Source organism: Nicotiana tomentosiformis, chromosome 2, assembly GCF_000390325.3.
Source record: "Nicotiana tomentosiformis chromosome 2, ASM39032v3, whole genome shotgun sequence".
NCBI lineage: Eukaryota > Viridiplantae > Streptophyta > Magnoliopsida > Solanales > Solanaceae > Nicotiana > Nicotiana tomentosiformis.
In genome coordinates, this window is record NC_090813.1 from 92,329,834 (window position 1) to 92,340,854 (window position 11,021).

Below are 11,021 nucleotides of genomic sequence, written 5' to 3' on the forward strand. Positions count from 1 at the left end.
ACTTTAAAACTTATATTTTTTCAACCGGACATCCGAATCACGTCAAATCAACTTCGTTTCTCACCAAATTCGGCAGACAAGTTATAAATATTATAGTGGACCTATACCGGACTCCAAAACTAAAATACGGACCCGGTGTCAATAAATCCAACATCAGTAAATTCTTAAAAAAATCATTAAGCTTTCAACCTTTTAATTTTTCATCAAAATTCCATATCTCGGGTTAGGGACCTCGAAATTCGATTCCGGACATACGCCCAAGTCCCAAATTACGATACGGACCTACCGGAACTGTCAAAATACTGATCCGAGTCCGTTTGCTCAAAATATTGACCAAAGTCAACTCAACTGAGTTTTAAAGCTCTATTTCATATTTTAATCTATTTTTCATATAAAAACTTTCCGAAAAATTGTACGGACTGCGCATGCAAGTCAAGGAATGATAATTAGTGTTTTTCGAGGTCTTAGAACATAGAATTACTTATTAAATTTAAAGATGATATTTTGGGTCATCACACTATTTTGCTTTGGAAAGAAAAAACTAAACTATTTAATGATTTAAGCAAATGAGAGTCAGTTATATTTCTTGTTCTGTTCAAATTAGGAGCAGGAAAGATATATATATATATACACGATCAAAATCGAGCTCGCCTACGACATGGTAGATCAGGCTCGAAACGTGGCAATAAAGAACTGAAGATCGACCCCAAGTCCCACTGGGTTAGAACCCGGAGGCACAACGCCTGCCTTCGAAGAATATCGAGACCGTGACTCCGAAATCGGTCCTAACTCCGAGCGAGTTCCAAGAAACATTGTTAGCATGGCCAACAGAAGGCCGAAATATCCGTGACCGGTCAGATATTACGGCGGAAAACACAACACGTATCGATAAGGGATCGTCAATCAATAAATCAAGAGATTTATTTACCGTTTGTTATACCCAATTATAAACTGGTTAAATTAAGATACAACATATAGGCAATTCATAGTTTAATTAAAGTTAAAGAGTCGCCACCTAATTAATTTATGGTGAACTAGGACACCAAAAGTGTTAAAGTAATTAAATAAAGTAAAACTCTATTAATGGTCTGCTTAACCTAAAGATTCTAGGTAAGTGTTCAATTAATGTAAAGGGGAGGTTTTTAAGGCACTCTTTAAGATCCATACTAAATGGTTAACCGGCCAGACTAAGTTAATTAAGGCTAAGCGTAAATGCAACTACGTTTAAAAGCCAAGTATTAGAGAAAACAAGTTTTAGAAAAGTATTTTGCAAATCCCGAATTAACTAAAGTAGCAGTTGGCTTTGTGTTATGACTTAAGTAGTTCAAATCCAAATATGAATCAGCAATGGACAGTAGAAAATCTGACTTTTATATATGGCCTTGAAACTGGTTTCTTCTTTTTCTTTCCAAAAACGTTTTTAGAAATACAAAAAAATCATTCTTCCCAAAACATAAGTCCAAAATTTCTTGTCAGAAAAAAAAATCGAGTATCCTAAAGCTTTTATTAACTGGAGTATGGGTTCTAAGATTCAAGAACTAATTATACTAAAATCAGGTTCAGACGGTAATTATAAAATTGGAAATAAAATGTTAGTCACACCAAAAAAGTAATCAATATAAGTGAAATAAAATAAGATGAATCAACAGCCATGTTTGGGCTCCCATAACATGGCAGAATCCTCCGTCATTCGTTATTTGAGAGAGGGCGAAAAAGAAAAGCGTGATGTGCAGTCTCCGTTCGGCAGCGGGTTGAGCCTCGCGTTAATACTCGCCACGGCTCCGATGTATTTATGCAAAAAGGAAACAAAGAGAGAAAAGAAAAGGATTAAAGTAGGAATTTGATTATGAGTCATTGGAGAAGTATAACATACAATCACAAAAGATCATGATATATTCTGTTTATGACTAACTTCGAGTATGTTCATATTTCAACAGTAGAACTAAATGATCAACACTCGAACATTCATGGATGTTGCATCCAGTCAAAAATGAAGACTCAAGACGATTTCAAATAAGACTCATACGACTAGGATAAGAAACATGGAAATAGTACTTTAGATTTTAAGAATAGATGTCTAACCATCATATTTTGAGAATTAAACATGATTGTGGGTCATAAAGCGCATGAAAAGAATTTATCTAATGTGATTATTACTGCTGAAAATTGCATAGCTTACTAGTTTTGTCTCGTGAATCTCTGTTAATGGTCTAGAAACTAATTATCAAAAGCAGATTTACATTCAAGTTAAGAATAGCTTAAGCATGGAAAGGTCATAAATTTATAACTGCTAACACGGTGTACCAAAATACAAAATACACACTTAGCTCTCAACTTCAACAGAAAAATACGACTACTTCTTTAGACAAACAAGGATCTCTTAACTCTAACAATGAAACCTTAGGATATGGTATTGATGCGACAGTAGATCTAGATACATTATCTACGCAAGAGGATAGTGAAGTATGCTAGCATTCATTGCTAATAATAAACCATTAGACCCAAACAGACTGTTAAAGTAAGCTAGATAATGATATCACATTGGTCAAGAACCAACACTACTATACAGACAGAATGATCACATAAGCATTTTTTGTCGTCATTTATCAATCAGTTACATGGAAACAATAGATTCCTATAGTCACGGCATCTAAATGTACAGGATCAGAGAAGCAAATCAACACCCTTTAAACTACATTACATAGCATAAATTATTTGGAACAAACGAAAGCAAGTGAAAGAAAGAACACTGACTTGTTTGGGAGCAGTGAACTGGGTCGGCGGTGGTCTCGAATCTACTCTCTCGTTATGAAAAGATTCGAACCTTGATCGGAATGATCTGTCACGGTCAAAGTTCACCGAGACAGAGAGATTTAGAGTTTTTGAGACGATAACAGTGGTGAAGAAAAGCAGAGTAGCGTTTTTTTAGGGTGTGGAGCAGCGGCTCAGTTGAGTGATGTAGGTGACTGAAAAATCTTGAATTCTCTGGTTGTCGCTCGCGCCCCAAAACTTATAGATAGCAGCGGTATTTATAGGAAGAAATTCCAGGGTTAGGGATTGAGTTTGAAATTCAAAAATGGAGGATCAAAGAGGGTCACGGGTTAGGATTTTTGAAAGAGCCGTTTACCAAATCAGATTTTCTGAAAAAGTTCTTTTGGCTCTTGCTTTGACCGAATCTTCAAGGACAAGGGCATGAGAGAGAGGAGTGTTTTTTTGAAGAGATTGAATAGCAACGGGTTCCGTTAGAAGTACAGTAGAGTGTTAGAACCCGCGAGCTGATAATTTAACAATATTATCATATTATTTTTCTAAATGGATGGTGTTGAATCAGTTCGAAGGTTAAACATAGAAGCTCTTATAATATATGCCATTAATCTACTAATAATTATTATTTTGTATTATTAATTTTAATAAAATATAAAATTGAATTCTTTTTCTCGTTTTCACTTAATAAGAAAGTTTAATTTTTTTATAATTAAGATTACTACATAAGAAGTTAAATTATATCTTTATTTAGTTTATTTATTTCTTGAAATTATTGTTTATGTTTTTGTCTTTAGTTTTATCTTATCCATATAGCATATAGCATGAGCATATGAATTATTATTCAAAAAATTTATCATCTCAAAAAATAAATTTGACTTATTATTTTATATATCTCTACATTGAAGTCATATATTTATATATTTTTTCCTTTTTTTTAATAATAGTTTACTTTAAAATATATAGATATTTAACTATTTTAAATTCAAATTCAAAAAGAGTAACTAATTATTAACTAACCTAACTAATTTTGTCCTAAAATTTGACACTTATTTAATTTTTGTTGTGACACTTGGCATCATCACATTGATTTGCTTCTCGTATTATATATAGATAGATATTTCTTTGGGCTCCTAAATTAGGCTAAATTAACTATTTCAAATATATTATATAAAATATAAAGTAGAAAATAATAATAATAATAATAATAATAATAATAATAATAATAATAGTAGTAGTAGTAGTAGTAGTAGTAGTAGTAGTAGTAGTAGTAGTAACAATACTAAGGATTATAATAATAAATCATATCGATATTAGTGGTAGTACTAATAATAATAATAATAATAATAATAATAATAATAATAGTAAATGGAAAAGAGTATTGAAAAAATAAGTATATGATGTATTAATAACTTAGAAGCTCAAGAAAATTAATTGAAAGAAAGGAGGGACAAAATTAGATGTCAACACCGTTTATAGAATTGTACCTAAAGTATGACTTCTCTACTATATAAAGGGGGTCTCATAATTCATTAGACACATTGTAACACGCACTCAAAAGTAATACATTATTATTTTTCTCTTTAAACTCTTATTCATTTGTATCTTAAGACCGATCGAAGCACATCCGATTCGAGGGTAACTGGTCTTTCAAGACTGAAATTGTCCAATTCGTGTGGTTTGAATTTACTTTGTCGTTATTTATTTCAATTGCAACTTAATTTACCACTTTGTATCAAATTAATCCGCATATCCTTAAAATCACTTATAAATTCAATTGTAATTCGATTTTAATGGTAAATAATAAGAAATGATACTACCAATTGAAAACTGTGCTGTTTAACTTATTAGTTCCATTTTTTGTTCAAAAATTTGGGTCTTCCAATTCCAAAGTAGAGTCCAAAAAGAGTGCTTAGAGTTTTTTTTTTTTTTTTTTTTTTTTTTTTAAATTTTTAAGAGTGCTTAGAGTTTAGGTTCATGCTTTTGGAGGAAAACTGTTAAGGGCTTAAAAGAATATTAGTACTTCATTTGAAATCTTCTTCAAACCAGTTTTTCAAACTTTAAATTCAAATTTTCAAGTGGAAATTGAAATAATATAATGGATCAAATCATAAAACAAACATTTGTTTGCAAATCATACTAGTATTACTTATTTGGATCACGCAGCTCGAAGACCTCCGGGGAACTTCAATCGAATTCAAAACAAGATGAGCTTAAAACTCAAATTCATAACTACAAAATACATACTACGTAAGAGTTAACTATTTTAATTATCACAGGATTCTAGTCAGATGAATTAAAATCCATAATATTGTCCATATGTATCCGTTCATATAAGTCAGGGTCTAAAGCATACTGAATTACTGATTATTGCTATTTGTTTACTCGAAAAATCGGATAATATTAAATTTAGATATGGTTCTAAGGGTATGCAAATTTCTTTGATACAAAATGACAATACAGGTAATTTTTTGCTATAAAATGGGAATAATGGATGGGAAGACCCGAAAATATTAGGAGAACAAGCACAATAAAATCTTAATTTATTTTTTTGAGGACCTCTCACTATTTCAGTCTATCTCCCTTTTTATAGTAGAGGGTCACTACTTTATCTATAACAACATAATAAAATAATACATATAGTGGAGAACCCATGATAGTTTGTCTCTCCCTTGATTCTCGCCAAGATTCTCTCCATTGGTGCGGTTGTAACGGCTCTTGTCTGCGAGCTTGGTACTGACTCGAGCTCGGTACTAGATCGAATCCCCAGTCTTAGTTCGAGCTCGGTTCTGCCTTGGAGCATCGATATTCGGGGCCTGTGTCGGTCGGCATTGCCCCATAATCCGATTCGGACGCGGGCTCGATAATGATATCGAGTTTTGCCGTTGATTGGTCTTATAGCTCGAAGCTCGACGTCTCTACTTCGGAATTCGTCCGAGCTTGCCATATGGATACCTTTCGATTGAAACGTCATTGTCTCGACCGGTCTTTATGATTGAGAATCGATTTTGACCGTACACAGATAGTCCCCTCGTTTCTCGGAAAGGATGTGGCGAGGAACGATATGATTTCCCTACGGCTCGATCAAATTTATGCTGACGTTTCTATCGAACCCGATCTCGACGTATGTAATAGCTGTCCCATCAGCTCGGTTTTATCGAGGCATTTAATGTGTGTCAGACGGTGGTCGGCCACCGCTGATACTGAACCGTCAAGCCTTAGAGGGTGTTTGGCTAAGCTTATAAGCTGGTCAAACAGGCTTATAAGCATTTTTTGGCTTATTTACGCGTTTGGTAAATACTCAAAATGCTTATAAGCCAAGTGCTTATAAGCTAAAATCAGCCATAAGTCATAAGTTGGTCACCCCCGGCTTATGGTTTTTTAGCTTATAAGTACTTTTAGTTTGACCAAAGCTTTTACTAGTTTATCCTTAATAATATTTTCTAATTCACAAAATATTTTTCCCCAAATAAATTTTCTTTCTTTCTTTTCATTCCATATTCATTGTTCATCTTTTTCTTTACAAAGAAACTTTTTAATTTATAACCTTTTGTAAAGTTTTTAAGGATATTTTAGTCATTTTAATAAAAGAATAACTTATCAGCACTTTTCTACTAAACACGTCAACTGCTTATTATCAGTTTCAGCCTGTCTATCCAAATACGTAAATGCTTATTTAAAAAATCAGCTTCAGCACTTAAAAATACTTTTCAGCACTTCAAGTTTATAAGTTATTTACAATCAGCTAATCCAAACGGGATCTTAGTCTATAAATAGTCTTTCCACACAACTTTTACCACTTTTGCGCCTTCTCTTCTTCCCAACTTTCCTATTTATCCTCTCTACTTCGCTGCTACGGGGCCGTCCATACCAGAATTTTGGTGTTGTCTACTTCTTCCTCTGCACTCTTTCCTCTCATATCAATGGCGAAAACTTCCAAAATCGTACCTCAGAAGGAAAAAGCCTCTTCCTCACGGCCGTCTGATGATAAGGCACCGGTGGAGCCGTCAGTTCATGACTATGTTCCTGGCCCATGCATTTTGAAAACCGATTTTAAGGTAGAGAACCCTTCCTCCGTTCCAGGTCGATGTGAACACGTATCGATGTATACATTCTCTATAACGGAGGATCACCTCGAGGCCATCCGAAAAGACTGCAACTGGGGTTCCGAGGTCGTGTTGCAAATTTTATCTTCCGATGAGGATGTTACCACTTACGTGGAAGGGTTTTTAAGTATTTACACTTATCCCTTCATACTGGGACCCGTCGACTCGGTGATTATTGATTTCTACAAAAAGTATCAAGTCACCCTTGGCCAAATCCATCCCTCTTTATGGCGTATAGTGATCTTATTGCGCTTCTTCTCTATCAAAGCCGGAGAGTTGGATTTTTCTCTGAACCACCTCATTTGACTGTATCGGCCTCAGATCTTTCGAGGACTAATCAGACTTCATCGTCGAGCATCGAAGGCATTGATGTCGAGCATCGATGAAGACAAAGATCGAGGTTGGATGGGTCGTTATATCCGAGTGAGGACCCATGATCTCATTCCGGAGGAGAAGATGCCATTCCCTGAAGAATGGAATTTTGACCGTAAGTGATTTTTGTTCACTTTTTAGGTGTTTTTCCGATTTTTTTCCGATGTCCTTCTCTGATGTTCAGCTGCCCTTTGGATGCCACAAGCGGTGCCCGACCTCGAGGACTGGGTTCAGAAGTTGGCCTCGACCTCCTCTTATGCCGAGCGCGCTTGGCGTGATTTGGAAAAAGGCAGATGGGAGGCCAAGAACCATGGTGAGGTTTGCTTCTTGTTTCCTTCGAAGTATTCTTTGCATTCTATTCGTTATCGATTTCCTCTTGTGCAGGCGTAACTAGGGATGCCGCTTTGAGGCCTTCGAGCGGCGAAGAAGGAAACAAGTCCCTGGTCCCAAAACAGGGGGAAGATAAGAAGCGAAAAGCTTCCTCTCGGTCAGAGGACCCCAAGCCCAAAACTCGCAGGGTGAAGAGAAAAACAATTGCCCTTTCGATTGACTCAGTCCAACGACTGAGAGAAGAAGAACAAGAAGAAGAAAATAACTCCTCGGCTTTGGTAGTCCGGTCTACGGAGGCCATTGAGGTTGCCAGAGTTCCCGAGCCAATGGCGGCTGTGCCTGTCAGGGTTGTTTTCGAAGACCAGAATCTCGACCAGAGTACTCCGAGCGATTTGCTCGGGGCTGTGACAATGGGTGATTCTCCTTCTCTTCCATCTTTTTCTGAGGAGGCGCTGAAGGAAGCTCGAGAATTGAAGACTCCCGATATCGGCGCAGGCTCTGGTGCAGGGGATCCTTTTAGGGATTGTTTTACTGGAGTCGACGATGGTTCCGATATCGGTGACGCTTCTCTTTTATTAGAGGAGGCTCAGTGTTTCATTACTCGGGTAATGATTCTTCCATACTTGGTTTCTTTGTTCTTTTCCATACTTGACTCGTGTTTCTTACTGTGCAGGCCATTAGTAGGTTTCAAGTCGATCTTAGCCAGTGTGAGGCCGAGCTCCAGAAGGTCTCAGGTGAGATAGATGCCCTACGGCTTCTTTGCAGCCAAAAGGACGAGGCTATAAAGGACCTCCAAGCGGATTTGGCTAAGGTCCATGAAGAAGGGGTCAAGCTCGATAAGCAGGTGAGCCTCGTTCTGTTAAAGTATGGGTCTGACTCAACCGTGGAAGTTAACCCTTTGTTGTCTCAGTTACAGCAAAAGATCGAAAAGATCGGGTTACTTCGATAATAAGTCGATCAAATTCGAGCCGAATGCAATCGGTGGAAAGAGACCCTCGACCGCCTGGCAGCGAAAAAAGAAACCATCTTAACAAAATTATTATCGGCCGACGTTCAACTTCGAAGTGTCAAGCAAAAGGGGTCGGTTCAAGCTAAGAAGATTTAGGAGCTTAAAACACGACTTGCTGAGGCTAAGGCGGAGGTTAAATCGTCGAAAGGCTTGGCGGATAAATCCATTGTTGTATATTGGGCTGATGCTGAGGCTGCTCAGATGGAGGCCCGGGCAGCGGCGAAGGCCGCCGATACTCGAGCTCATTGGTTTGCCGAACTTGCTAAGTGTAGGTCTCAGAGGGAGACCCTCGAGGAGATACACGCTAGAGGTTTCGACCTTACCAAAGAGGTAAAAAAGGCAAAACAGCTCGAAGCGGAAGCTGAAGCCTTGGCTTCTGATGATGATAATGATGATGATGGTAGCGAAAGCGGATCCGAGGACGGGGAAGAGCTCGACCAGGAAGCTTAGTTTTTAATTCTTCATGTTTGTACATTAATCTCGTAGGCAATTTTTGTATATATATGTATAATCAGGTCGACTTGTTTTTGTTTTATGAAGACTTTTAATCAAATGTTGATCTTGTAGTCTCTCTGCTTGATCAGATTTGTAGCCCCTGGGTTTGCTTGTTGAGTCGATGATTCAAACTTTGAAGGAACATAATCCGTCGAGTGAATGTTTGGAACTTGAAATATTGTAGCCCGTAGGCGTAATGGTCGAGTGCGTGCTTGCACGAACTTGAGATAAAGGTAGCCCGTAGGCTTAATATTCGAGTGATTATTTCGAACTCGGAATGTAAGTAGTCCGTAGGCTTAATGGTTGAGAGAGTTCTTGCTCGAACTCGGAATAACAGTAGCCCGTAGAGTTAATAGTCGAGTGAATGTTTCGAACTTCGAAGTGTCAAGCAAAAGGGGTCGGTTCAAGCTAAGAAGATTGAGGAGCTTGAAACACGACTTGCTGAGGCTAAGGCGAAGGTTGAATCGTCGAAAGTCTTGGCAGATAAGTCCATTGCTATATATCGGGCTAATGCTGAGGCTGCTCAGATAGAGGCCCGGGCAACGGCGAAGGCTGCCGATACTCGAGCTCATTGGGTTGCCGAACTTGCTAAGTGTAGGTCTCGGAGGGAGACCCTCGAGAAGATACACGGTTGAGGTTTTGACCTTACCGAAGAGGTAAATAAGGCAAAACAGCTCGAAGCGGAAGCTGAAGCCTTGGCTTCTGATGATGATGATGATGATGGTAGAGAAAACGGATCCGAGGACGGGGAAGAGCTCGACCAGGAAGCTTAGTTTCTAATTCTTCATGTTTGTACATTAATCTCGTAGGCAATTTTCGTATATATATGTATAATCAGGTCGACTTGTTTTTGTTTTGTGAAGACTTTTAATCGAATGTTGACCTTGTAGTCTCTCTGATCGATCAGATTTGTAGCCCCTGGGTTTGCTTGTTGAGTCGATGATTCAAACTTTGAAGGAACATAATCCGTCGAGTGAATGTTTGGAACTTAAAATATTGTAGCCCGTAGGCGTAATGGTCGAGTGTGTGCTTGCTCAAACTTGAGATAAAGGTAGCCCGTAGGCTTAATATTCGAATGATTATTTCGAACTCGGAATGTAAGTAGCCCGTAGGCTTAATGGTCGAGTGAGTGCTTGCTCGAACTCGGAATAACAGTAGCCCGTAGGCTTAATAGTCGAGTGAATGTTTCGAACTTCGAAGTGTCAAGCATAAGGGGTCGGTTCAAGCTAAGAAGATTGAGGAGCTTGAAACACGACTTGCTGAGGCTAAGGCGGAGGTTGAATCGTTGAAAGTCTTGGCGGATAAGTCCATTGCTATATATCGGGCTGATGCTGAGGCTGCTCAGATGGAGGACCGGGCAGCGGCGAAGGCTGCCGATACTCGAGCTCATTAGTTTGCCGAACTTGCTAAGTGTAGGTCTCGGAGGGAGACCCTCAAGGAGATACACGCTAGAGGTTTCGACCTTACCAAAGAGGTAAAAAAAGGCAAAACAGCTCAAAGCGGAAGCTGAAGCCTTGGCTTCTGATGATGATGATGATGATGGTAGCGAAAGCGGATCCGAGGACGGGGAAGAGCTCGACCAGGAAGCTTAGTTTCTAATTCTTCATGTTTGTACATTAATCTCGTAGGCAATTTTCGTATATATATGTATAATCAGGTCGACTTGTTTTTGTTTTGTGAAGACTTTTAATCGAATGTTGACCTTGTAGTCTCTCTGATCGATCAGATTTGTAGCCCCTGGGTTTGCTTGTTGAGTCGATGATTCAAACTTTGAAGGAAAATAATCCGTCGAGTGAATGTTTGGAACTTGAAATATTGTAGCCCGTAGGAGTAATGGTCGAGTGCATGCTTGCTCAAACTTGAGATAAAGGTAGCCCGTAGGCTTAATATTCGAGTGATTATTTCGAACTCGGAATATAAGTAGCCCGTAGGCTTAATGGTCGAGT

General features: G+C 38.2%; 1 protein-coding gene across 1 annotated transcript; it reads left to right on the forward strand.

The window, feature by feature from the left end:
* Positions 1–6,686: 6,686 nt before the first annotated feature.
* On the forward strand, positions 6,687–9,710 carry LOC138905259 (microtubule-associated protein 70-2-like). The gene is made up of 4 exons (XM_070193764.1): positions 6,687–6,821; positions 8,245–8,415; positions 8,707–8,828; positions 9,458–9,710. The coding sequence occupies exons 1-4, from the start codon at positions 6,687–6,689 to the stop codon at positions 9,708–9,710; spliced, it is 681 nt and encodes a 226-aa protein (XP_070049865.1).
* Positions 9,711–11,021: the final 1,311 nt, after the last annotated feature.

What these genes read in the sequence shown, in the direction of transcription:
- LOC138905259 (XM_070193764.1), top strand. Translation starts at nt 6,687, where the DNA reads ATGGCGAAAACTTCCAAAATCGTACCTCAGAAGGAAAAAGCCTCTTCC. An exon ending in TTTTGAAAACCGATTTTAAG is followed by an intron (nt 6,822 to 8,244) that starts GTAGAGAACCCT and finishes CTTACTGTGCAG; the next exon opens with GCCATTAGTAGGTTTCAAGT. An exon ending in GCCGATACTCGAGCTCATTG is followed by an intron (nt 8,829 to 9,457) that starts GTTTGCCGAACT and finishes CGAACTTCGAAG; the next exon opens with TGTCAAGCAAAAGGGGTCGG.